The following is a 27,947-nucleotide window of genomic DNA, read 5'->3' on the forward strand; positions in this document are numbered from 1 at the left end:
GTGGCCACTGTGGCAAGGAAAGTATATAAGCAAGTATATAAACAAGTATAAACCAGTTTTGAAAAAACAAGCTAACATTCAAAAGAAGAGCCATTTGCTTAGAAAAATGCCACTGTTTTTGACTCTTCAAAGCTTTACACATTTTGTATTGAATACAATATATTTTTTTTTTCTGCTGTGCATCAAGCATAGAAAGCCCTTGCTTTTGCTTGACTTTATGGCGAAAGCTTGCCTTAGAATATGTGGATAAAAATAAACAACCGTAAAGTCAGTGACAGGTCATTATTTTTGAGCTCCTTCCTGCAAGGGAGCTGTTTGCAAAATGAGATGGTATAAAGCTGAACATGGCTATTAAACAGCATCTAATAGGTTCTCAAAATCTGTTGTTCCCCCCCCTGAAATTTCTACACAAGGAAGCCTTTACTGATATGAGAGGGAAGTAATTTAATTCGGCTTTGCCTGCTCTGTGGTAAAAACTACAAGCATATTATGTCTCAAATTGAAAATGCAACAGTGGAGATTGTATGTTCAAGTACTTTGGAAATATTATGAGAAGATGAAAAAGAGAGGAGGGCAGGAGAGTTCTTTCTGAAGTCATGACATACAGTCTTGCCATATGTTAACAGAAGAAGTAGCTGCTTGCTTCATTGCTAGTGCTGGATAGAAAGCAGATGAAGACACTTCCTCCAAGTTGGGATAACTGTATATGTCTCATAGTATAGTGATGGGGATTGTGTAACTGTTTGCTTACTATTGCTGCTTGCTTCTTTGCCCCATGTATACCAGTGATAAGAAGGATCCTTCTGCTGCTGCGGATTTAGGCTTGCTGATTTGAGCATTTTCACTTGAAATCCATTTGTAAAGGGTCATTTGCTCATTTCTGGTGAGATTTCCAGTCCTGTAACCATCTGGGCAAGGGAACAATGACAGTGACCCTTCAGAACAAACCTCTCCTGGTTTATTGGCAGCTGAACTATGCCACCTGTGTTGATGTGCACCCCTGATGGAGCAGGCTGGTGGCAGCCGCACAGTCCTTGCTCTAGAAAGGCACTTCTCCAATGCAGGTTCTGTGACCCACCGAGCCGATTAGAAAAGGATGTTCTGAGCAGCAGGAGGTGGTGGTGAGTATGTGTGAGGTGTATGGCTTGGAATTCTAATTCTGAAAGCAAAGATGGAGAGTTTTAAATGTTTTTACTTAGGGTTTGGCTATAAGATCACTTGTTACTCCTTGAATATAATAGAAGAAAATTATTATGTGGAATCTAGGTTGTGGGAAAATATTGATGTATTCTGCTGTGCCCAATGAGAGTGTGAATGGTGACAGGTTTTGGGAGCAACACTGGTTTGCTAGCATAATTGCTGTAATAGCACACTAATTAGACCCCAGTTATTCTTCTGTAATACAGGGATTCTTCGTTTCTTTCAGTGCCGCTTTCTGATAACGATATATCAGCAGTAACTTCTGGCTTTGCAGCAAGAGCTGCTTTATGGTGGAACGAGGCCATGCAGCTCTGCAGTCATGCTGGAGTTGAGTGTGTTGGTTTTGGGAACTATTGTACAGAGAAAGGATAGAGCTGGCATGTGCACATGTGGTCAGGAACTTGTGTGTGTGGCGGTGATGCTGATGCCGAAACAGTGTAAATTAGAAAAGAGGGATTTTGATAAGTTTTTACTGGAGTCATTTCAGAGCTGCAGCAGGATGAGAGGCTGCTCAGCCCCCTGATATTCTGCGGGTTGGCCATGCGCAATCACAGCTGTTGCTGCCTGGGAAGCTGCTGAGCACTGTCTGACACGTCTGTGATTACAAACTACATCTTTGCACACAGGCGCAAAGATGCACTTCTCACATCGAGTGCCATTTATTTTCTACCGATCTCCATCTCTGGCACCAGTGGTGCCCAACTGCCGCTTGGAGAAACGGGCCCTCTGACTCGTGCAGCTCTGAGAGAGCTGCTCACTTGGAACTTGGATTCAGAACGCTCGTGGGCCAGAAGGCATGCGGAGCACGAGCACTGGCTCACAGCAGCTCACCCGGGGCTGGCCGAACGCCTCAACTAAGGCTGCCCTAGCGACCCAGCCCGCGAAACGCGAGCTGCTCGCGGCCCGTTGCGCCCGACCGTCCCTGCTGTAGGAAAGAGAGTTGCAGTCGGGCTCCGCTTCCAAAATGGCAGCGCGCCGCGGTGCCCGACCGAGGCCGCAAGCGCCCAGGCCTGCTGCCGGGCTGCGCTCGGCTCCCGCCGGGACCGTTTCCCCCGCGCCCGAACGCCGCGGCGAAGGAACCCGCGGCCGCACGGCCCTCGGGTGCTGGGGAACAATAGGCAGCCGCCGGCGGCGCAGAGCAAACCCCGGCGCTGCCGCAACGAGGCCCGGCCGTGGGCAGCGATACCACTCGGAACGCGAGCCCAAAGTAGTCCCTCTTTGTTCACCGACGGCGAAGGTTCCGTTCCACCTGTGTCCTTCCGCCGCGGCGCCGCTCCCCCCGCCCCCGGCCGCGGAGCCGCCTGTCGGCGCAGGCGGGGCCCGCCGGGGCGGGGCCGCGGCTCTTTGTGCTCCCACAATGCACCAGCTTCTCCTCCGCGGGAAACAAAAATGGCGAGGGGCTGCGCCGGAGCCGGGCTGGCCGTGAGGCGGGTCTGACCCCTCCCCCGCCTCCCTTCCTCCGCCGCGCCGCGGGCACCGCGCCCGGGGGGGGGCTCGCTGCGCACCGAGGGCCCGGCCGCAGCGCGGCGCCGGGGGGAAGCTCCCGAGCTCGCCATTTCCCTGCATGAGGCGGTTGGCACCACTGGAGAGACCGAATGAGGTGAGGGGTGGGGGGGGGGCGGGGAAGGACGGACGGAAGGGAGGGAGGGGCGGCGGCGGCGGCGGCTGCGTGGGGTGGGGGGCGGGGGCGCGTCCCGCGGCTCGGGCCGCCGGTACCGCATCGCCTCTCCTCGGCCCCGCTCCGCCTCTCCTCCGTCCGCTCCGGGCCTCGGCTGGGGGTTCCCCGCAGGCGGCGGGGCCGTTCCGTCACCGACACAAAGGAAGCGGCGCTGCGACGGCTCGGGGGGCTGCGGCGGGGGTACCGGCCCGAGCCGGCTGCGGTTCGTCCTCGGCTGCGGGTGTTGTCCGAAAAGGCGACGGCCGCTCGGGTGCGCGGGAGCGCACAAAGCGCCGCCGGGTTCTCTCCTCGCTGGGTTCGTTTCGGCGCTTTGCCTCGCGGTCTGTCAGAGCGGAGCCATTTGATCGTGTTTTGAAGCTCGCATTTTAAGTTCGTTTAGGTACGGTGACTGCGGCGGCCTGAAAGACGCGCCGTGACGCGTTAGCTCTCCTTTCCTTCTGGGATTGCGTAGGAAGAACGGGTTGGTACCTCTGGTACCCGAAGGCACGGTGTGGTGCCGCGGCGGTGCTGTGCCCGGGGGCGCTGGTGCGGGGCCCGCACAGCTCTGTAGGGCCATCTGCACAGCTCTCTTCTGGCTTACGGCGGAAAGGAAGGTGATCTGTGCGTGGTGCCCGAGCTGTCAGAAGCATGAAATAAAAGGAAAGTAGCTTGTCTCCTTTTTGTTGTTTGTAATCAGGTTGCTGAAAGCAAACGTTCCGTGTTTGTTCTGAGAGCTCGTTACAAAAACTTGGGAGTGTTTGAGGTTAAAAGAAGGGAGGAAAAAGATGTAGTTCAGGAGCATTAGAATGCAGGTTAAAATATGTATGCGTTGTTAATTTAAAGAGAGAAAAAGAATAAGGGGACACACAAATAGAAAAGATAAAGTGTGTAGTAAAGTACTGAAAGGAGGAGAGTCTGCAAGGAGCTACATGATAGCGTGATGTGGGTCTGAACTGAGGCCATTACACAGCAGTGTTTTCTGAAGTTAATTCTTGCTTAATAGGATATGGGAAGGAACTTGTTGAAGCTACAGAATTGTGCCCTGAGAAACTCTAAGAGAGGCGTTTGTTGCTTCTGAAAGGTTATCTTTATGTGGCTTGTTACGGGTTGTTGAGGGGTGTGTGTATATGTGCATGTATTTATGTAAATGTGTATATGTACATAAATACACAGCAGTTGAAGATGATGTCAAGACTTGGGTTAGATGTGTTTGTCCTTCAGTGCAGTAGGAGATGAGGTGAAACGTACAAGAAGACAGCCATGATAAGTATGGTGCAGTTCCTTTACTATGGAGAGTGGGTGTATGAATTCCGTGGAGAGAGATGTGAACGAAGATAGTGCAACAGGCGCCTGAAGTTGCTTTAACGCACATTTTACACAACAAAATGAGTGGTAAAGGAGAAAGCTTGATTGGAAGAAATAAGAGTAACTGAAACCCAGTGGAAATCTTTACTTAGTTTGGAAATTGGCGTTTACTATCTGTGCAGCTGATCTCTGAGCTTATTGCAGAATTGATTTTGCCATCTTTACAGATCTTCTTTGCAGGAAACAGAGGGGAAGTGTGTCTTTGAGTAAAGCACACCAGGAGAACTTTGAAACCATGGGTAATGCTGGAGGGTCCTTGGCAGAGCGATATGTGTTACTGGAAGTGCTGAAACTTGTGTAATTTTTGTTTTAAACAGTCTGCACATCAAGTTGATAGTCTCTTCCTAGAAGGTAGAATCTCTTATGAAATGAGATGAAGAGGCGTCATTTGCTCTGAGATACAAAGAGCACAATAACAGTCCTTGATAGAGCAAATTTTCAGCTACGAAAGGCTGTTTTTCAATATAGCCATCACCAGAAGCTGTGCATTTTCACCAGCGGTCAGCAAGAGCCTGCATGATGCATTCACACAAATCTGCACCGGCAGAGGTGGCCACTGTCACCACTGCTGAAACAGCACCCACTGCCTCACTGTGCTCACATCCGCTGTTTGATCCCTATAAATGGTCAGCAAGTTGTGACGACTATTAGTGGGTTCAATTTTTTTCATGAAGGATTTCAGTGACTCACCTTTGCTTCATATGTAGTTCCATGTCAGACACCATTTTGTCAGGCTGTCCCTTTGCTGCCATCTGTTGCACAGCAACAACATGTAATGGGATATTGGTGGGAAGGTTCAACCTCTACTGCTGTACCTCCAACACGCACCTCTCACATTGCAGGCCAATGTAATAAAATAGGAGGCACTACTTTTGGAACGGCCCTCATAATACTTCATTCTTTGTTTTAATTTCATTAATTTTTAATTTCATGCAGTGCTCATAAAAGTCACAGTTTTTGTAAAAAAAAAAAGAAATAAATAAAACCTTTAAAGAACGAAATTCATCTTCGTGAGTTTTGATCACTTCTGATTTCTTTTTTTTTCCTTTCCAGCACAAGTCAGTGCGTTGTCTGTAATCTTAGCTGCCCGCACAGGTGCTCATCCCATGCTGTTTTAGCTGTGTTGCTGGGCGTGCTGTGTTTGGATAGTGAAGAGAACCAAAAGGCAGTTGTGATCAAGGGGATGCTGCCTGAATGTTTAAGGGAAGATCTCAATATGATCGTTCTCTCCTTAATATTGCCTTTTTCCTCTTTTTGTGTGTAAACACATGATCCATCCCAAACAAAGTGCTACTGCCCTGTTTCCTTGCATACCTCACTGTGTAGGGAAATATGTTCTGTTACGGTCTTTTGGAGACTAATCCTTTGGCCTTGCATATCAAATAGAATTTGAAAACTTCCAGTTATTTCTTGAGGGTGGGCTTGAGCAAATAGAACCTGAATCACGAATGATTGCATAGCTATCTAGCCACCAGGATAAGTGTTCTTCCTTTTTGTGGTATGAATCAATCCTGTTTCAGAAGGTCATGAGATTAGGAAGTAGCGGTCATAAGGGATCTCAAGAGGTCTTTGGTTCTAAGCAGTCCATCTTCAGCCACTGCACCAGGGTGTGATCCAATCAGCCCTTGAAAGACTGCAGTGATGGAGGCACCCAGCACCTCACGGCCTGTTCAACTGCCAAACTGTCCTTGTAGGAGAAAAAACACCTACCCCTGCATCTGTCAGAAGCTATTTGTTTAGCTTCCTGCCATGCAGTATTATGAACTGGCTTGTCCCATCCTGATAATCCTCTCATAGGTTGCTGCTAGACCTCCCTAAAGCTATTTCATCTCTGGTCTCAACAAGCCCAGTTCCCTCAGCTTCCTCTCACAAACAGGCACTGCAGTGTTTTTCCTGCACTGGGAGACCCACCACGCAATACACTACGCACTGTCTGGTGAGTTCAGAGTAGAAAACAATAATCGTTTCCCTTCAGTCTTCCTGCTTGACTTCTTTCTAGTGCACGATTCATGAACCTGACTACTTATCAGCTGGATGAGTTGCTGGTTCTTAGTTCTTATTACTGCTTTAAAAAAAAAAAAAAGAAAAAGTACCATGTCTATCAGGTAATGTGATATACTTTTGAAAGCATAGAACTACTAAAAAAACAGAAATAACAAAAAATCTCTCCTGACAAAGCAATGAAAAAATGTTCCGTGATGAGTGTGCAGTTCTTTGAAGTGTCTAACCAGACAGAAAAGCTCAGACCAAAATCTTAGCCAAAATGCAAGTCTCCTTCCAGCGATTTAAAAAGGAAACAATCCTATTCGGATAGTAATGTACTGAATGAAAGTAACTTACTATCGTGAGAAATTTTAACTTGTTTTCAAGGAGCACCTTGAATAGAAAGTGGCTGCCCTGAAGTCTCTGATGGTGATGGATAAGTCTTGCTGCCCTAAACAGTACTTAACCTTCTATCTATGATTGGATTTGTTAAGTGTTGCTTACTTGAGTGGCATTTGAACTGGCTTTTGTTGCACAAGTTTAAATAAACGTGTGAACTTGACTCCTACCATCCATGGGAACAGACAGGCTGCTTTCAGGAGCACTGTGATAACTATGTGATGTTCTTGTGAGACTGCTCTTTATCTTCAGTTGTGGGGAACAGGGGTAATCAGCGATGACCTGAGAATGGCAGATGTTCAGTGTGTTTTCAGAACTGTCCAAAAGGTCAAGCTAGAGAAACACGGCTGGTTAGGCTCCTGTTGGCCAGTGGAACAGGGCCCTGGGAGAAGAGTGTGTGGCTGCCATCACTGCAGGCCTTCAGGGCTGGCTGGGTAAACCTGCAGCAATCTGTCCTGGTGGATGAACTGAGCAGAACGAGGGACCTCTGACATCCTTTACAACCTGAATTATTCCATTATCTTCAACATCTGCAAAAACTGAAAGGAAAAAAAAAAATAGAATATGTATCTACTCCTTAATCTCTAGTGTTTGTCTAGGCTGAGTGATGCCTAGTTTAGTAGATGATATGGCTTAGGCTTTTTATTGTGCCAGAATATGAAGTAGTATGAAGGTAGGGAGCTCAAATGTATCATATAGATGTTCTGTGTCACTGCAAGTTTGAAGTAGCATGAAAGGATAGGCTATATCTCGATTTACGTTGGATCTTCTGCTTAAAAAAACATAATGGCAGCTTTTTGATTGTATGGCAACTGTTGAGTCGTGGTCTGAACCACTGATTGAGCACCTGGGGAAAGGACCTGGTCAGCCCTGGCAGCACAGGTGAAGGCAGTTCAGCTGTGTGACCAGAAGGGTTGGATCCTGGCTGCACCCTTCTTGGACCTCATTTAAGGGCTGATTGCCACTGAGGTAGGATCTCTGGTTGGAGGTGTCTTTCTTGTGGAGTTTTCCCCACACCCTTCAGAGACGGGTGAGCACTTTTCTTCTTCCTTTGTAACACCTTTCCATTCACACTTGTCTCTTTGTTACTACGCCTCGTGTATTGCTGTTCTGCCACACTGATCTTTCTGGCTGTTGCACTAATATAATAGACTGTTCCCGTATAATTGGAAGAGTGACTGTCAATAAATTTGCTGTTGGGACAAAGAAGTAATAACAAATGAACTTGTTGGGCTTTTGAATCGAACTGGTCCTAAGTTTGGGTTTGGGGCAGTCAGAGGGAAGTTTCCTGCTCAATCTTTTGTCCCTGTTGGCCCAGCCCGATCAATCTGTATGGGGAAGGTGTATTGCTGGCACGGTGAAGGGATATTGTTCAACATGAAATCTGATAAATGGGAGAGATGATACAAGGAAGGGGAGAAGAAACATGGCTGGGATCCAGTATCTCTAGCTGTGAAGAATGTGCTGGATCCCAGTATCAAGCTAGCAGCTGCAGAGGGAGCATGGCTTTGGACTTGGGTATGCAGCGCTGGTGCTAGGTAAACAAGTCTGCAGTTTGCAGAACAGCTTGGTTCCCCTTTTCTGCTGCCCTTTGGCTGTAGGCTCTTGCTCCTTTCTGGTATTGTCTTGTCTTGTCACCCAGCCTCTCCGTAAAGTGCCTTGACCTGCTTAAAATACCAGAGAACGAATCCTTATTAAGGGAAAGAAAGGGATAGAAAGCTTATGGAGAAGTCAGCCTATCATTCCAGAGCTGGTGGGAGGGTGTGTGAAGTGCCCTGAGCTCTGTGCATTCTGTGTCTTTGTTAGGCTCTCCCCTCCTTCCTCTACTTCTGTTCCCTATGGCATGCTAACAGTACTATGCTATGAAGAGCAGAACAGGCTGCTGGCATTTTACAGCCCTTATTTGTGGTTCGGGGTGGTTTTTTTTTCTTGTTGAGAGTAATAGAAGTAAACTTTTCCTGTAACGTTAGACAGAATAACTGAAACTGAAAGGGTGAAGCTACTTCTCATCAGAATAAAACGCTTACCTCTGGTTACTCTAAGTTCATTTTCTAGATCTTCTGTGTAACACCATGTTTGCCAGCTTTGAGATAGCTTTAGGATCTATGTGAGTTGCCTCAGTAGGATACAGTGTGCGCTTGCATGAAAATAAATGTTAAAATGTCTCATTTCTGAACTGAATTCCTTTCTTCTGAGCCTGCTGGGCTCTCCAGGCTTGGTCATGCTTCAGTGTGGTTTGTATTTACTGGGAATAAACTAATAATAAGGTCCTTGTCTTGACTTCTCAGCAGATGAAAATTATCTCCTAATATGTTTTGGGCACTTAGTTGTTAATACTTAATGTTTTTAAGTTGACTTTCAATGTCTGTCTGTGCTTGTAGGGTGGCTATCATCTGCAGCTGGTAGAATAGTTGTGAGTTGCACAGTCCTCGTGGAAGAGCACTTAGAATGGCACAGTCTGCCAATGAAGAGCTCTGTAGTTCAGTGTGTGCTCTGCAGTGCCAGCTGAGGGAGTTCCTGTCCCTGGCTGCTTGTTTGCACAGCGCTGGTGTGCTGACAAGCCGTCCTGCGAAACAAGGCAGAGCACTGAGCTGGCTGAAGAAATAACTATCAGGGGAGTAGTTCTTAACAGGAGTGTCTCAGAGCCATTGTTATGACTGAAGGAGTTTGGGAATATGAATAACCTATCCTGGCATTGCTGTATTTGGAACAAGATGTTAATCCGCTTGGATAGGAAGGGCTGAAAGCTGCTATCCTCTTCACGTGTTTTTGTTGTTTTTTTTTTTTTTCCCAACTTCTCTGCTTCTTTTACAGGGCTTTTGTGAGGTATTATGTGAACAGTCAGACTTGCTGATCTCCAGTAAAGTTATGAGACATTCTCACACAAAAACCTAGTTTTGATTTTGTTATATACGATGTTATGCACAGAGTGTCATCATTCAGTAATGAGACTGAAACAGCATTTAGCAGCTTGCTTCTGGAGGGAATTTGCCATTCCTGTTGACTGAGTGACAGCTGTCTCCTCCTACTGCAGCATGTGACTGTAACTTGATTCATGGAGTAGATGAATGAGTAAAAGGTCCTCTGGTTGTCTTGCTTGAGGATGTATTTGTGATCTAGGCCCTGAGGTGAAAGAAAAATCAGTGAGCGTTATCAGTATTTGATGAGACTACCTTATTAAGGAATGGTGAAAGTGTATTTCCATTTTGAAGCGTATTTCAACAAGCAGACGAATTTTACTGAATCCCCCCACTAACTTCTGAAAAATTACATGGATATTTAAGTACTTTCTTTGTATTTTAAGTGCTTGAATGAGAGTACAGCCACGACATAGACAGTGTTGCATAAAGCACATAAAGCTTTATATGTGGTTAAGTTGGACGTCTTGTATGCCATGCAGTGTAGCTTAGCTGTACAAGTTATATGAGACAAGGTAGGTTTTTCTCTCAGATCTTTCTTCTTTTTACCAGAAAGACACTTGTTTAGCACTTTGCCTTGAGCAGGGCTGGGAGAGCAATTTTAAGGTGGTGGGTTAAATGTTACTAAATTTATTGGTAGTTTTCTGAATGGAATGGTAGGAAGGTACTATGGAGGTGGCACTAGGCAAGACTTGGGAAACAAGTTCCTTAAAAAATGCAGACCGCTTGGATTAATTTCAAAATTGTTAAGCAAGAAATTAACATCAATTTGCGTTTTCATTTAACTTCCTACCAAAATTGTTTTTAATGGTTGGTGTGATTTTTCTGGTAATGGTTTGTTAATTAAAATCAATCCGCTAAAACAGGATCTCTTGCTGCTTCATCTCTTATCAAAGCTTGGAAGAGGTGTTTTGCTTAGAAGGGGTTCCTGATCCTCATGGAAAGGAGCTGCTGAGCTAGCTGCAACTGTCAGCATACTGCAATAATTAACCCTGTTTTCAGTCTACGCATTATGTTAAACTGGAAGCTGCTGGAGCAGAAAGTGCTTTGTGAGCTGTTGTCACCAGTGCAGCAGTGCTGCCTTTGCCAAAGCGCTCAGTGTGGGGGTGGAGAAGTGCCTGCTTTTCTGCCTCCCACCTGCATGGGGTGTGAGTCAAAATGCTTCAGTAAGTTTCTAAGTCCTTGTAGAGCACTTCGTGCCAGAAAAAAATACACAAGGCATTTTTGTTACTCTTTAATTGGTGTTAAGGTTCAAACTTCTGTGTTAAAAAGTCTTTGAAAGCTTATGATGTTCTTTTCTTAAGTGAAAGTCAAAATATATTGCTTGTTGATTTTTAATTAAAAAAAAATAAGAAAATCTGTAATGGATAGTATATTAGTAAATGAATGATTGCATCTCTTTACTTCTCCCAAGGTCTTTCAGACTTTTTTTGTGTACCGGGGGAAAAAAAGTCACCAATATGGCTTTCCAGCTGCTTTCTCTAGTTTTATTTATAAAGCTGAAAAAAATCTGGAAAGAACATCTTTGAATGAAGAGAATAGTCTGTCAAAACGCTCACTGAAGTGTTTCAAGCCTAGTCAATTTACTTTAGATGATTTGAAATTTACTTTACATGATTTGAAATGCACACTGCAGATTGTTGACCAGTTTAATAAGCTAAATCATGTTCATAGGTGTAACGTGAATCATAGAATCATAGGCATGGGCATCCACAACCTCCTTGGGCAATCTGTTCCAGTGCTTCACCACCTTCTGAGTGAAAAACTTCCTCCTAATATCTAAACTAATCCCCTCCTGTCTTAGTTTAAAACCATTCCCCCTTGTTCTATCACTATCGACCCTCATAAACAGCCATTCCCCCCTTCTGTTTATACACTCACTTCAAGTACTGGAAGGCCACAGTGAGGTCTCACTGCAGCTTTCTCTTCTCCAAGCTAAACAATCCCAGTTCCCTCACCCTTTCCTCATAGGAGAGGTGCTCCAGCCCTCTGATCATCTATAGTGCCCTCCTCTGGACCCGCTCCAAGATTCCACATCTTTCCTGTACTGGGGGCCCCAGGCCTGGACGCAGTACTGCAGATGGGGCCTCACAAGAGCCGAGTAGAGGAGAACAATCACCTCCCTCTCCCTGCTGGCCACCCCTTTTTTAATGCAGCCAGGTCACAGTTGGCCTTCCAGGCCCCAAGCACACACTGCTGGCTCATGTCCAGCTTCTTGTCTACCAGGACCCCAAGTCCTTCTCTGCAGGGCTGCTCTCAAGGGGATCTTCCCCCAGTTTGTGTAAATACCTGGGATTGCCCCGACCCACGCACCGCACCTTGCACTTGGCCTTGGTGAACCTCATTAGGTTCTCATGAGTCCACTTCTCCAGCCTGTCCAGACTGAAGTGTTTGGATACTTTAATACTTCCTTATGACAATTCCTTTCCAAGAAAATAATTGCCAACAGAGAGCAGGGTATAGTTTCATGGCTGTTTCTAGGCAGTTTTGAGCAAAACTTGCCTGCCTTTGAACACTGTGAACATCTCTTGCGTTATGCTGGCTGGACTGTCTGTGTACTCAGGTTTGAGGAGCTGATGGAATTTAAAACCTTTCCTTCCTGTGTTCACTGGCTGACTTCAGATGTATTCGTTTATGTGCCCGTTTGGTGCTTTTTTATGAAAGCAGTTGAACAGAAAAGAAAATGGAGAGAAAGAAGGTGCTTGCTCATGTGTTGAGGGCTGGGGCCTGTTTCAAAGGCTCTTCTGGAACTTAAAAGCATTATACAAGACAGGGCAAAATCTTGAAGTGGTATACAGAATATGGTAAATTTAAAATGTAAAAATGTTCTAAGGATAAGATTCAGAATAGTGCGGAAAGTAACTGTTCAAACATCAAGAACTTCAAGCTTCTAAGGGACTTGATAATGAAGGACATCCAGGTTGGACACTAGGCAAAAATTTTCTCAGCAAGAGGTGGTAGTGTGTTGGAGCAAGAAATGGTAGTGTGTTGGAGCAGACTGCATGGGGAGGTCACTGTTCTTGTGGAGATTTGACATAGAGGAACTTGTTTTAGGCTTGGTGGTGAAGTGTTAGTGGTTGGATGACATCATCTTAGAGGTCTTTTCCAACCTTAATGTTTCTATGAAATGGCAAATGAAATCTGATGTGAATACAGTACACAGAGGGAAGAGAAGAAGTTGCTATGGGCTGCCTTTTTGCAGTTAGAATGAATATCTGGAGTTTCCAATCAGTATCTGACATGTTTAATTCAGTGCCTCATTGCAGCATTGGGGGAAAAGGCTGCAAGTGTTATTCCTGGGAGAGACGAGAGAATAAAAAATGACCTGGGCTGAAGGCTTAGCTGCAGCTCCTTTGTTGTAAATTTGAACTTGGAATCTTCAGCTGTTGTCAGAAGTTGCAACAGGACTTGGGAGAAGCAATGCCACTGTTAAGTAGCTTTCATGTGAAAAGTGGCAGAATTCATGGGATTTTATTTGGCAAATAAGTCAGGGTGGGTCTAAAAATCACTACTGGGGCATAAAGGGAGAAGCTGGAGAATAATGAAGGGCATCAAATGAAATTAAGTGGTGCTGGTTGTGACACAAGCCTGAAATTTTGCTTAATGTATTAAACAAATCAAGGAAACTTGCATAATAAAATTCCATTAACATTGTGAAAGAAAAATGAATGATTATTCCTGTTTTATTTGAGTATTGTAAGTAAATAATGAACTTAAGAAGAAAGGCTTCCTGTCTCCTTGAAACTTCAGTGTCTCTAATGTCTGGCTATAAGTTTTCATTGAACTACATGGGACACTGGCTCATCTAGTTTTTTTGCTGGTCTGTGTTCAGTTGTTACTGCTGCTTATAATAACGTACCTGTGCTAGCCTCAGTGAGGTGAAACTTGTCTTTCAATAGACTTTATGCCATCTAGCTCCTTCATTTTCTTTTATATTCTTATCATAGTTATAGGTGCACTTTGTTTCCAAAGAGAAAATACGATTGGATATGGGATTGGTAACTCAGATTGTGCTTAGTAAGTATGAAGTTTCTTCCACCTGCCTTTTCTGGACCTATTTTATAATTCACTGTTGTTTTTTTTGTATATATTTTGCATGGGATGTGCTGCTTGGTTTGATTTTCGTGTCTGAAGAAAGATTAAAAGAACTCATGCTTTTCCTTGGATTTTTTTTTTTTTTTTTCCCTGACTGATTCTAATAGATGATAAACCTGTAGTTTCCATTAGTCATCTAACATATAGACATTATTCTTGTGCTGGAAACCTTGACAGCTATGTTCAGTAGTAAAGCACGGTGCTGTGTTGGATGTGCTTGAATTAGCATAGAACTTTGGGTAGCGCAGTGTTGGTTTTTTTCCCTCTTATGTATGTTTATGTTTGTTATATTATTCCAAGTAGCTAGCTGCTGAGCACCATGTTTACAGTAGACTGCAGCTTTCATTACCAAAGTAATAGGGTTGACTTGGGACCCTTTCAACTTCCTTGGAATTCTAGAGATCTGTCAGTGTTGTGAGTGATGAATGTTTTGCATATGCAATCCTGCATCAAATGTATTTGGTGAGGTCTGGTGACTTCATGAAGAGACTGGTAGCTGGAAGGCTTGTCTCCCCATCTCTGTTTACATTATTTAGTTTCACAGAGTATTTCTCTTAGATGTAAACTTGTCTCTTTTTCTCTCTGCATGTATTTGTAGAGGTACTACTTTTTACTAAAGCTGTTTAAGTCTGAAGACATGACCCAAGTTTTTAGTTACCTGAAGTTCTGGAGATTGCTAAATGAGTTATAGTTGTGAATCATTCATATTGGAAATAGCTGCTTTATCTGATTGTTATTTAGTTTACCTTTTCTCTTGGTTCTCTTGTTTTAGAGACTCTACAGCGGTGGGTAATTCACTGGTCCATAAGCGGTCTCCTTTACGTCGAAGTCATAAGGCATCAGCATCCTCACCCAAACTGTCGTTACGTGATGGACAGAAAGCCAAAAAGCCACTGTGTAAATTTGAAGAAGGTCAGGATGTCCTAGCTAGATGGTCAGATGGCTTGTTTTATCTTGGAACTATCAAAAAGGTAAACATTTGTTCAACTTCACTGCAGTTCTGTAGTATGGTATGTTGGTTGAGTCAGACCACGTTATTGTTCCACTTAGTTAAGATTAAATACGTTCTTTTACTTAGTCCTTTCTCATGGATTCCATTGTATTCATGTTTTCCAGATAAACAAACTGAAACAGAACTGCTTCATTATATTTGAGGACAGTTCCAAGTCTTGGGTTCTCTGGAAGGACATACAAACAGGCAAGAACTTCAGTGAAGTAGTCGTTGTTTGGTATTTTATCTGTTTAGATTACTATATCTGTTAAAATAAATTGTTGCATTGTATTCATTTTTCTAAAAGAGCAGTGTAGTTTAAAGTGATGCAGGATAATGCATTAGGCAAGTTAATACACAGTTTGTTTTTGAAAATTCTAGATCATTACAGTTACTTCTTTGTGTAACTGTAGCAGAGAAAACGCTTCTAAAAAGTAATTGCCTTTGTTTATTTTGGTGGTGGAGTGTAATGTGGTCTCAACAGAAATCTCACAGAACCTCATTTGCATTGAATTTGTTATGTTTTCAGTTGAAACAGCATAGCACAGAAAGAAAGCAAAGATTTGAAAGTGCTGAGTTTAAATGGAATTATCATATTTGAAATTAGCACCATTATTGTGTAACAGAAACCATTACAGGTTTGGAGGTATTCATGTACTTTAAAGAAATGCTCATCAAGTGAGATGTCTGTTTTCTATTAACTTTAATTTTTCAGATGTTTGGAGGAGTAGCAATTATTACAATAACCTAATGCTAACAAAGTGTTATGACAATTTCAGTGACAATTTCAGGTTTTGTCTGAAAATCAGTGGAAACTTGTTTGTCAGATAAAAGTCATGGAAGTAATGGAAGCTCCTTCTGATTCTTGATGTTTAAACAGACATTCTGATTTTTAATGAGAAAAGCTTTGTGTTCATAATAAGAAAAAACCAAATGCTTCATTTCTGATAACTTAAAATACTGCTGTTTGTTCTCTTGCTGTGCACTAATGGTCACTAATACATTTATGGTAAGCTGAACGTTAGTGCACAAGTATGATAGCACATAGACTGAATAACTTGTTTTAATCTAGATTGTTATACTGATATGTGGTGTCACTGAAGCAAAATTAGCTTTCCTTTCCAGTAATTTTTTTTTTTACTGGGCAAACCTATAAAAAAAAGCATGCACGAAGTTGTGCATATTATGCATTGAAAAAGGAGAACAAGCTGCTGCAATGCCAAACTCTTATCAATTTTTTTTCTATCAATTGCCCAGATAGGATTTGTTGATTTTTCAGTCTACATTTGCGTTCCTTATTCACGGTTAATTTTTATTGTTGTTAAGGAACCATGGAATGTATAGTAAATAGACAACATGTAACCTATATGAATCTGGTGACCTGTCAAATGATATAAATGCTTATAAGTCCATTCAAAGTGTCTGAGTTTATTTTTTGTTCGAGTGTTAGGCTCTGGAAAAATCTCTATCTACAATGAGTGGATCTGTAACTCATTTATAAAAACAAATCGTCTGCATGGTAATGGATCCAACTGCACTGATGACAAAAAAAAACAAAACCAACACACTTCTGTCTTTCTCTAGGAGCCACTGAAAGTGGGGAAATGGTCTGTACAATATGTCAGGAGGAGTATTCAGAAGCACCGAATGAAATGGTTATATGTGATAAATGTGGGCAAGGTAAATAGATTTTTTCCTATTTCCTGCATTTTAAAAGATCTTTAATGTCTTTTCTGAAGGAAGATGTTGACACGGCTGCCGCTGACTGCGAGGCTGATGTTGCACTTCATAGCTCTTAGCGGCTATTAATAGGTCAGCGAATAATGGCAGTCCGTGTGACTATCGTCTATTCCCTATGGACAGTGAGTTGTTTTACAAAGATGATTTAAAAGATCATTTTGTTACTAATCTTTTTGATCAGGTGTTTGGTACTTGGTCAAGGATAATGCGTTGTAGTTGCCTTAAAATTATCTAGAGTTACTTTTCCTTAAGGTTTTCTTTTGCCATTTTTATAACACCTTGGTTAATTATTTCTAATACAGGTTATCATCAGCTGTGTCACACACCAAATATTGATTCCAGCGTGATAGATTCAGATGATAAATGGCTCTGTCGACAGTGTGTTTTTGCGACAACAACAAAGGTGTGTTACTTGAAGTAGCACCTGATACATATTACCTACATAATTGTTTCAAATTAAAATCACAAATTCCTCTTCTTAATTTGATGTGAATGGGAAAGTTGTGTATTTTGGAGATAAATATTAATTTTAGAAATAGATGACATTTGTCTTTGAATTAGCTTTTAAGTAAATATGCTAGCATACTAAAGCATAAGTACGGACGAGAGCATTTAGTTGGATTATATGGAAATTTTGGTAAGTGTAAAATTAAAGTATTTGAAAGTTTAAGGAATGTGTTGTTACTTTTGTAAACCAGTGTATTTGTTTCAAACAGAGAGGTGGTGCGCTTAAGAAAGGACCAAATGCCAAAGCACTGCAAGTCATGAAACAGACTTTACCATATAATGCAACAGACCTTGAGTGGGATGCGGGTCATAAAACCAACGTCCAGCAGTGTTACTGCTATTGTGGAGGACCTGGAGAGTAAGTAAAGTGATGATCTGTGTCAACTTTTCTCCATAAGACACCTGACACCTGCAAACCTGGATTCTGGTCCTGAAGACAAGCACTTTTGAAGATCTTTGAATGTTTTTAGAAAGGCGTGCTTATGAAATATTGCCTGTTAATTTAAGTTTCTATAGATATAAACAGTGACACTCTGAAAAAGAAATGGGAGTATTTTGTTGCTGTGTTATCGTTTAGATTTGCACAGATACTTCACTGTTTGTTCATGTGAATAAAATTATGTTGAGTTGCTCCCTTGTGTTTGAGTCAGGCTTAACATTAAGGATAATGTGAGATATAACGTTACAGAACAGACAGGATTCTGCCTTATACTGTAATTATTATGAGGGTAGGAGGAAAAAAGGTTTTCTTTCTTATGAGGAACAAGGACATCCAAATAGGTGGAGCTTGAATACTCTGTATGAGTGAGTGGACGAGTAAAGTAGCACTGAGAGTTTGAAGTCAGGGCAACTCAGAGTCATACAAGAAAGCAAAGTATTAAAACTTCTACTTAATTTATTCCTAGTCATTCTTTACTAGTAATTGTTCACTGTAGAACTAACTGATGTTGAAATTTTCTTTCAAATAACAGTGAAAGTTACTTTGTGTCAGAAGATCCATTGCTATTTAATCTAAATATAATGAAGAGCCATTTTGAGTAACTTACAGTGCATCTTGTTTTTCTTTCTGTTGGTGAAGCTGGTATCTAAAGATGTTGCAGTGCTGCAAATGTAAGCAGTGGTTCCACGAGGCTTGTGTGCAGTGTCTCCAAAAGCCAATGCTTTTTGGTGACAGGTAAGAACACTTGTGCTGTGCTTCATTGTTGTTTTCATTTTAATTAGGAAGAAGTACCTCATAGATGAACTTTTAATAAAGCGTGTGTAGTACTCAAGTGTTTTTCAAAAACATTGTGGTGAGTTTAGCATAGAAAATTACAGAAAACAAAATGTGTTCAAGTACCAGGGGGGTGCTTTTTGTCATCTCTTTAAACAGAGTTGTTGAACAGCCTTCAAACAAAAGAGAAAAAGAAAATTAGGGTGAAGTAATCAATGGATAGCTGATTTCAAACTTTTATTGTTATTGACTTAACTGTTTGTGGAGGTTCTTTATGCCATAGGCTACTAGGGAATCAAAAGTGTTAAAGCAGAACACCATAGTGGGCTTATAATAAAGATAAGGGTTTTCTAGATCTCACCATGTAGTACATTAGTAACAGCACTTTTTGAGTGAGCACTTTGTGCTTTGAAGTAGGCAGTTGGTATGTATGTGCCAAAGAGAAGATCTAGCAACTGTGTGAAAATGTGCCCTTAGCGGAACGTGGTAGATTAAATGTTTTCCTGCTTGTTCCATTCCTTGTAGCTCATCAGTGCTTCTGTTTCCATCTGACTCATCTAGGTCCCACTAACTGTTTTCCTGCTCACTTGGAACTACTAGTAGAGGGAACTGGAGAATCAGGAGGGATAGTCAGATGACAACTCCGTATATTCTGTGTTCATGTGTGACGAGTGAAGCAAAAAGGAAATGAGAAAGGGCATTGGTCTGTGCTTTTGTTTTAGGAAGAGCTTGGAGTAGTTGAAGCGAACGAGAGAGAACACTGGATTAAAGAATCAAGGAGTGTATAATTTGTGATCTGTTGTGGTTTCGTTTCACCCTTTGTTGTGCTGAATGTTTGTATGAAGAAATTAATATCTAGAAAGTGCTCTTTTAGAGGCATACTTGCTTAGGCTTCTAAATTTGAATGAAAGGAATAGGGACACTGGGGAGCACAGTCACTAGTCAGGGAAGAAAAGAAGGAAGATGTGGAATGTAAAACTTATGAAGTAGAGACCACTACTGGGTCAGATATAAGACAGTACACAGGAAATTGATAGCAGGTGAAGGGACTCAAATGTCATGTGGCTGGGTTTCTGGCGTACTTGATTTTTCATTTTTCCCCAGTACATCCTTGAAAAAAAAAAAAAAAAAAAATCCCATGAAGAGTCCTTTTTGGAATTATGAGGTGACAGTTTGTAATAAGTAGCATGTTAAAACATCTTGTATGTATGTATATGTGTGTACAGACACCCACCACCTAGTCATGCAGACATATATATGTGTATATTTTTTTTTTTAGGTTTTATACATTCATTTGCTCAGTTTGCAGTTCTGGACCAGAATACCTCAAACGTTTACCCTTGAGATGGTAAGTGCAATTAAAGTAAATAATTGAACATATGTGCTGCTTTTCTTTTTGGTATTTTGATTTGCCTTGTTAAAAAGGAAATTCACATGCTGTCTTTCATCATTTCCTGAGTTCTTGTATAAACGGGCAGTTTTTCTTTCAAAGTTTATTCATAAATGCACGTTTCTTTGCACTTGAGTTCTCTTCAGATTTATTCCTAGAATCGTTCAGTAAAGCTGCACCTATTGTCTATTTGAAGGTACCTAAGCAGAATTCCTTTATTTAGGCTTTGTCTCACTGTTAAACTAAGTGAAATGTGTTAAGTATAAAAGTAAACAGCTTGACATGTGTTGTAGTGGTTTACTTGATGAAATTCTGTGTTGCAGTTTGAAGTACTTCAACTGTAGCTTGTATTAAAAATAATACCAACTTAATGGATGTATGTGCTGACAAGTGTAAGGTAAAAATTACCTTGCTAAATTTTAGTTCACCGGAATTCTTAGATGAATTCAGAATTGTTTTGGATTTTAAAGAAGCGTAATGAGAATGTGGGGTGAGGCAGACATGCATGTATGATACAAAGCAGCAGCAGCCACATTAGGTAGAGAAATGATAGAAGATAACATAATGTTTCCTGGTTTGAGTGTTCTGTGTTGTGCTTTATTTGTCTAACTATGTTATGCTAATCCTTTTAAAGAAATTATGTCAAAGAAAAGCAGTTGGGGATTTTTTGGTGATTCTATATATTTCTGAATTCTAGGGTAGATATAGCACATCTATGCCTTTACAACCTAAGTGTTATTCATAAGAAGAAATACTTTGATTCGGAGCTTGAACTCATGGCATACATAAATGAAAACTGGGATAGATTACATCCTGGTGAGGTAAGTAGTTGGAATGTTCTTTCTTCCTCACCTTTCACTGTGCACGTGTCAGGGACCTATGAACTCTTCTATGTAAGATATTAAATTGATTATCTTAACATCTGGTAACTCCAAATGATAGAGATCATCTTCAGTTTCCTTGCAGAATTAAAATATTTAAGTTGTGTATATTTTTCTGAGCTGTAAAACTTCATTTTATTGTTCGCATGGCAACTTTTAACTCAACTGTTGATTCTGTAGTGTATTTTGTTTTTATTTTTTAATTGTCTCATGCTTGAATATTTTCATGGGTACAGACAAGTAAACCTATGCCTATAACTGAATGCAGAGTGTATTTAGGATGAAAATATCAAGGTCTCTAAGGTGTAATACCTAACAAATCACTGTACGCAAACATTTCCTCTTTCTTCCCTGTTCCAAGCGTGAGTGTGAGCAGTTTGTATATTGGTCTTAAAGATTTTTTTTCCAACCATGTGGGCTTTATCAGGAAAGTATATAGAAAATCCATTTCCCCAAGCAAATTGAGTTCATGTTTAATGTAGAGGAATGATGTAGGTAGTCTTTTGGTTCGGTGTTTAAGGCTGAATGCAAAAATTTCTGTTGAAGTGACATTGATGTACTGCAGGTGGAGTGTGTGCTTCTTTCTTGCGTAAGTGTTCAAGGTTTTGAAACTTCTATACATAGGTGGCATTTGAATAGTTGGAACTTCTCCTAACGTATTTCCTACTTCTATATTTATTTTCAGTAAATTAATCCACTCGTTCTGGCAGATACAACATGAGAATGAAATGTGGTCTTGGTGTAGATGATTGACACGCACTATTACTTTTGTTAAATACTGAAAATTTTTTACGATACATATGTTCAGATCGTGAGTGGTGTACATGGAAAAACCCACAAATATTTATTTGTGGGTATTTAAGGTGGGAGGAGAGGAAAAGCCCAAAATGAGAAAGCATGCCTGCCTAAGTGGTAACAGAAATTCCTTAAGGTATTTCTGTACCTCAAGGAAACTGCTTTTTTTCCCCAATCAGGCTACTTGGTTTTTTTTTGTTTTTTTTTGTTTGTTTTTTAAAGGGCTATATTTTGAGTAAGCAAATAAATGCTGTGTTGAGGAAATATTCAAGGTTGTTTATTCTGATAAGTTTCTAAATGTCTCTCATGACACGGGGGAAAGCTGTGTCTTAAAAAAATAAAGGCAAGTATATTTTAGGTTTTCTGATAACCTGTCTTTGAACAGAAACTAGTCAGAGAATAACATACAATACTAATAGTTTGAGTTTTCTGGTAGTATTCTTCACTTGCTGCTATGAGGCATGGTACATCTTTCTCTAGATGGTTAGAACTGACTAAGTATTGATAGAATTGAATTAGTAAGATAGGAGTAAATGGTGGCATTATTAGAGTTCTTAAGCACATATATTTTTATCATGTTGCCATTTGTGATGCAAAAAAAAAAAATTGTAGTTTTCTGTAGCTGTGTGCTGAAGAATTGCAAAACTTAAGGATAGTAATGGATTGTGTGGAAATATATGAAAAGATACCTTAGAACAGCTGTCACTTCACAAAAGTTGGTCAGATTTCTCTTAACTTTGGCAGTCAAATGGTTTTACTGAATCTTGCAATGTTAAAAGCAGAGCTCTTTTTTGAGTATGTATTGAGATTTCAGAAATTGTTAAATGTGTTAGCTTTCTTGTTTAATGAGAGTTGTATTATTTACAAGTGTCTGAGGGCTTTCTCTTGAGCTGCAGTTGTACAGTTTGCTCTGTGGTATCCTTACTAATATTTGTGCTTTGTGAGCTGTTGGCCAGCTCTATAATTAAAGATCAGTTGACTGCAGATCCAACCGGGTATAAATTCTGGAGCATTTTTGCATAGCAACTGGAAATATGGCAGCAACGCTACCATATTTAAAAATACTCTAAATTCTAATGTATAAATGTTGCATCCACCTCTTGAAAGTCATCAATGCAGACAGAAATGGGAATTAAGCCTTTGAGCGAGATTTAATTAAAGCAATCACCAATAAAATAACTGAGGTTCTTGTACTCTTCTTGCGGTCTCTTATTTTGGGTGTGCTTAATGCTACTGAGGTACTCATGTTAGTGATCCTGGGAAGGCAGACTACTATCCTTGTATACTGAAACAATTTGAAATGATTTTCTTGTACTACTTAAACAGAAAACCTAGATTCTTTGACCAGGGCTTGTCCCTAATGTAAATTCTGTGAATGTGAATCACAGAACATGAGGATCTAAAAAACAAAAAACAAAAAAACAAAACCTAAATGACTAACACCTTTTAAGGGTTAGGTAGTTTCTACAGGTAATTTTTTTTTTTTTTAAATGTACTTCACATCCAAATTGATAGTTTTAATGACTCAGAGTCGTTAATAATAATAATTGGAAGCTTTCTATTACTGAAGAATTAGACTGGCTAAATAATTTCTTAATTCTCCACAGCTGGCAGATACACCAAAATCTGAAAGATATGAGCATGTACTGGAGGCATTAAATGATTACAAGACCATGTAAGTTTTTGGTATTTTTACTCTAAATACTTCCAGCTTTGTCATTCGTGGCTGTCAGTCTCCTTTGCTCTGTTTATCTGATAATCACTGTAGCTGTGTTAACGTTGATGTTTTGAATACTGTTTCTGTTTCAGAGTATAACACCCCATACCTATTTGAGTGGATCCCAGATCATGAGAAAAATTGTTTTAATTTTAATTTTTTAATTGATTGAGGATTGTGTTAGCGGGAAAAGGTGAATAAAATAGCATTAGGATGAGTATTTTAATTTGCATAGATTTGTTTTGCAAGAACATTTTATTTTAAAAGCTGCTTTCCCTGGATTCAGAATGTTAACAATGAATTTAAAATCATCTAGGTTTATGTCTGGAAAAGAAATAAAGAAAAAGAAGCATTTGTTTGGCTTGAGAATTCGCGTTCCTCCTGTGCCACCAAATGCTGCTTTAAAGGCTGAGAAAGAACCAGAAGGAACTTCTCATGAGTTCAAAATTAAAGGCAGAAAATCATCTAAACCAATCCCTGATGTGAGGTAAAATAATCCCATGCTTTTTTAGAAATGTTGTGGTAAATAGGAACTACTTCAAGTACTTCAGTGCTCATTGTATAATGTCCATTTCTAAATAACTGTAAAGGTGGTTTGTTTGTATGTTTTAAAGATACTTTAAAGTTGTAAACTGATGTAGTTGCATGTTCTCTTTAAAGGTGATTGTGAGAGCAGAGTCTTCAAGCTTATTAGTTTCCTATTGTGAGCCTTTGAAAAACAAAAGACAAACCAAAACAAGCATCATGACATTTGGCAGTAAGAACAATACAGGCTGTCCGAACCTCGCTGCCGTGGGGGGTGGGGGGGATATTTCCTTTCTGGAGCTTTTATGCTGTTAACAAGGTTTCTAAATAGGGAATATGATACACAGTTCTGGCTTGTGGTAGTAGATGTGCTGTTTCTTTAACCAACGCTTGTTCATTCCTCTTCAACGTTAAGGAATCGGTAATGTCAGTAGAAACAACTTTATCTGTGTGATATTATACAGGCAAATTATTTAGCTTTTACATGACAGCTTCGATTTGCCAGGATCTCGTTTAGCACAATGTGTATTCATTGCCAAAGGAAAGCATTTATTCTTTGAAAACTATCTTCAATAATTTTCTTCAATAAGAAAAAAATATAAATTTTCTTCTAGGGAATTAAGTAATGGTATAGAAAGAAAGGGGAAAAAAAAATCAGTAGGTCGTCCACCTGGTCCCTATACAAGAAAAATGATTCACAAAACTCCAGAGTCGTCTCCTCTGGTAAGGTTTTGGATATGTTTCTTTTATTTTCTCTTACCGGATTATCATTTTTGAAGAAAAATATAATCAGTTAATCTAAATTGTGATATTCCTCTCCCCATTTGCCCTTAAACTAAGCTGAATAAGCAATTAAAACTTAAACTGAAGTACTCTTCCTTTTTTCTTAGGATACTGAACCAGTTCCAGTGATAGAGACCCCAGCATTGGAATTACCCTGCTCTGTTGGGTAAATTAAAAACAAACAAACAAAAAAGCTTAAGCTATTTTAATATAGCATGTCATTTATTTGTTTGCTTCTGAAATGTCAACTCAATTTTTACTATAAGATTACTTTCATTACATGGCAACCCTGTTATCTTACATATCAGGAAATCCGATGGAACTGCACATTCATCCAATACCTCAGATGTGGAATCCACAGGTGCTGCCAGTATAAAAGAAACTACCTCATCTAGCATATCCAGACATTATAGGTAACATTTGAATTACTCTATCTACTGTATTGATTAAGGGTTTAATATGTTAATTTTCACAAGGTTATTGAAGGGGAGACACAGAGCAAGTAGTTCAGCAGTACTTTACCTGCAATAAACAGAAGTTACAGAAATTGTACAGGAATTACAGGAATGACTTCTGATGTTCTATGCCTACTTTCCAAAAACCTGAGGGTTGTGTTAAGCTAAAAAATGTGAGTTTGGTGCCTTTTGGCAAACTTCAGCTAAATTTGAGCCAGGTACTTCCAGAGAGATTGTATTTCAACAAGCTTTAAGAAGATCATGAGAGAGACTTAAAACAGCAACTCTTTAAAAGAAGAAAAGAAAGATGAAACAAAAAGGCAGTTTTGCAATCATCTGCAGTCCAGTCACTGCCAGTGATGTGCGATGGTTTGTTTTTTTTATTTGTTCTTCATTGAAGCTTTGGCAAAGCAAAGATAGAAGATAAGGAGACTGATGCAAGTTGTGAGGCAACTGTAGTAGATATGAAACAGAGATAGGAGTATTCCAGAATTTGAAGGAGAGTAGACAAGTAGATATGGAATATCTGAGAATGTGGGAATTTGCTGGTAATTGTTATAGCTAGCTACTGAGATGTGAAGTAGAGCTGTGAATTGAGTGGGAATCTAATGGAATAGAACAGAAGAAAATAATTTCTTCACAGCATGGGTGCTAACTATTGTTCATTGTTAATGTAAAATGCACACTTAAGTTACTTTTACAGGAGACAAGTAAACTCCTTAAACGCTTACCGAGTTCACCTTTCTAACGAAGGTCACAGAAGAGCAGACATGTTTTGTTTTGTTTGGTTTTGTTTGTATACTAATCTTAAGGAATAGTGAGTATGCTGTAGATTTTAGTCTAAAAGTTTGACTCAGTCTTCATAAATAATTATAATCCACCTTTATGCAAAGGGGTGGTGACCCTTTGTATTAAAAAACAAACAAAAACAAAAACAAAAACAAAACAAAAAAAAAAAACCAACCCAAAAAGCAACTTCTGCAGATAGTCCTTAATTATAGTCTTCACCAACATAAGATTCCAAACTTTTACAGTTCAGCTTTTTTTGTAATAGGGGCCTACTGATATGATAAAGCTGCATTTTTAATTTACTATTCAAGGCACTTTTGGGGCAGAATCTGTTAAAAAATTTTTTTTTGAAGTTTGCAGAAGATTAGAATTCATCTGAATCAGAACAGTACTCTAAAGATACTTAGGCATAATCTAGTGTCATTTAACCAAATTTTCTGATATGGGTTAACTTGCACAGTTTTTGTTATGTAAGTCTCTTTTGCAAGTGCCATATTAATCATTTATATACAGGTAACAAGTATTGAAACTGAAAACTAGAACAACAGTTGTGAATTGAGTTTTGTTTTACCATTTCCGTTCATCTTGAGTGTTTCCTGGAGTTAATGCTTGTGTTTATTTTTTTAGTAGTTTATCTGATTCAAGAAAAAGGACTCGTACAGGAAGAACTTGGCCTGCTGCAATACCACATTTGAGAAGAAGAGGTCGCTTTCCACGAAAAGCACTCCAGACTCAAAACTCAGAAATTGTAAAAGATGACGAGAGCAAGGAAGATTACCAGTATGATGAACTCAATACGGAGATACTTAACAATTTAGCAGATCAGGAGTTACAGCTCAATCATCTAAAGAACTCTATTACCAGTTATTTTGGTGCAGCAGGTAGAATAGCTTGTGGTGAAAAATACCGTGTTTTGGCTCGTCGGGTGACACTTGATGGAAAGGTGCAGTATCTTGTGGAGTGGGAAGGAGCAACTGCATCCTGACTGTAGGACTGAATATTATGTTCACTGCACTGTCATCTGTAAGTACAGTTCATAATGCAGAGCCATGAGAGAAGTGTGTCTTTAAATGTTTCTAAAAACAAAACAAAACCAATTTAGCCTTAACGTGTAATTGTTATCATTACAGCTCTTGTGATAAAAGACTTATCTTTTTAAAATCTGATCTGAAACTTAAATTTTTTAATCTGAACACTGTTAGATTGTTTTAGGTTGGGATATTTTGGGTTACAATTGCTTAAAAATGTGCATGGTGTTTTAAAAAAAGATGTTTTCTAGAGAACATTCCATGGATACAGTTATTGTGATTTAGAGAAATATTATGTAGATAGCACAAATCTTTGAAATTTTTTGGTTTGTTTTCTTACCCAAATGTTTGCAGAAATGTATTTCTATTTCAATACTTTCTAGATTTCATAAGTGCAGTGTATATAATGCCTACTGAAGACTGTAAAATACTAAAGTTTTCTTTCAAACAAAGTGTAAAAACAAAAAAAAAAAAAAAAAAAAAAAAGGAAAAATATATTGAGCCTGTAAATTGCTCTGTGACCAGACTTCATTGTCTTCTTAATATATTCTGTGTGTGTGCGCATGTGTTTGTATATATACATATGTATATATGCACACACATACACGTGTGTGTATATATATGTGTGATTGTGACCTATGCAATACAAATTATGGGATTGGACAGCTTCTGAGTATGCATCCCATAATTCTTTTTTCAGGAATAGTTGCCAGTATTTACACAGCAGCATTTCTTCTCAGGCTTATTGGGTGCTGTTTTGCTTTCTGTGTACTAAGGAAAATGTCAAACCAGTGCATTGTGTTCTGGCAATGGGTGCAGTCATTGATGTTCATATGCCTTGGGGTAATATATTCCTTAATTTTCCATGTGACTGAACAGTTTTTAAAAAAAAAAAAAAAAAGCGCAGGATTAGAACGTTAACGACTAGAAATAACAATTTTAAAGCTATTTTGGCACATTGATTGTAAATTGTGTCCCAGTTATAAACTGAGTTGATGGGAGTTGCACAAGATTCATGCATATGTGTAGAAAGTCATATTTCGATAAAGGTAGTATGAGCAAACTATTATTGCACAGGGTCAACAAAAAATATGTTGCCATTTGAAGTTAACATTACTCGTTTTAATACAATATTACCTCTTTTTGTTTTTATAAGATGTACCAACTTCTAAGTTGATATGTTCATTTTGGTTTTTAATCGAAAATGTCTCCTGCCAGTATTACATGTTCTTTCTGATAACTTTCGAGGGAGGATAGCCAAAGAGTGGACGGAGGAAGAATATTTTTACGCTATGGTTATTCAGTGTACAGCATAAACCTTCTTCTCTTAAGATGACAGTTGACCACCAAAATAAAATTAAATAACGTAAATGACAGAGTGGTTTAAAGGTTACTACCTGAGTTAGTATTTTCCTATCACGTTACTTATTGGACTCCTCTTTTTTTTTTTTTTTTTTTTTTTTCTGCTCTCCTTGACATGGTGATTTTTTATTTTATTTTTTTGTCGCCTTATAGC

At 39.9% G+C, this 27,947-nt stretch overlaps 1 protein-coding gene across 3 annotated transcripts; it reads left to right on the top strand.

The window, feature by feature from the left end:
- Nucleotides 1–2,647: 2,647 nt before the first annotated feature.
- On the top strand, nucleotides 2,648–27,581 carry MTF2 (metal response element binding transcription factor 2). Of its 3 annotated transcripts, none has more exons than XM_052665656.1 (15): nucleotides 2,648–2,800; nucleotides 14,390–14,588; nucleotides 14,734–14,815; nucleotides 16,193–16,288; nucleotides 16,651–16,751; nucleotides 17,065–17,213; nucleotides 17,934–18,029; nucleotides 19,348–19,416; nucleotides 20,156–20,279; nucleotides 22,742–22,809; nucleotides 23,168–23,338; nucleotides 23,991–24,099; nucleotides 24,267–24,325; nucleotides 24,468–24,572; nucleotides 26,034–27,581. In XM_052665656.1, exons 1-15 carry the CDS (start codon nucleotides 2,796–2,798, stop codon nucleotides 26,386–26,388), a joined length of 1,788 nt encoding a protein of 595 aa, XP_052521616.1. In that variant the 5' UTR covers nucleotides 2,648–2,795; the 3' UTR covers nucleotides 26,389–27,581. The 3 variants fall into 3 exon arrangements, with proteins under 3 accessions (XP_052521616.1, XP_052521615.1, XP_052521617.1); XM_052665655.1 differs by having other exon boundaries at nucleotides 2,657–2,800; nucleotides 26,031–27,581; XM_052665657.1 differs by lacking the exons at nucleotides 2,648–2,800; nucleotides 14,390–14,588 and having other exon boundaries at nucleotides 14,738–14,846; nucleotides 26,031–27,581.
- The last annotated feature ends 366 nt before the right edge of the window (nucleotides 27,582–27,947 follow it).

This window comes from Tympanuchus pallidicinctus, unplaced genomic scaffold (genome assembly GCF_026119805.1).
Source record: "Tympanuchus pallidicinctus isolate F22 unplaced genomic scaffold, pur_lepc_1.0 scaffold7, whole genome shotgun sequence".
Taxonomy (NCBI): domain Eukaryota; kingdom Metazoa; phylum Chordata; class Aves; order Galliformes; family Phasianidae; genus Tympanuchus; species Tympanuchus pallidicinctus.

Excerpts from the sequence above, each read along its gene's own strand:
- MTF2 (XM_052665655.1), top strand. Across the intron at positions 14,589-14,733 it reads ATCTTGGAACTATCAAAAAG|ATAAACAAACTGAAACAGAA; the intron begins GTAAACATTTGT and ends CATGTTTTCCAG. Across the intron at positions 19,417-20,155 it reads AAACGTTTACCCTTGAGATG|GGTAGATATAGCACATCTAT; the intron begins GTAAGTGCAATT and ends TCTGAATTCTAG.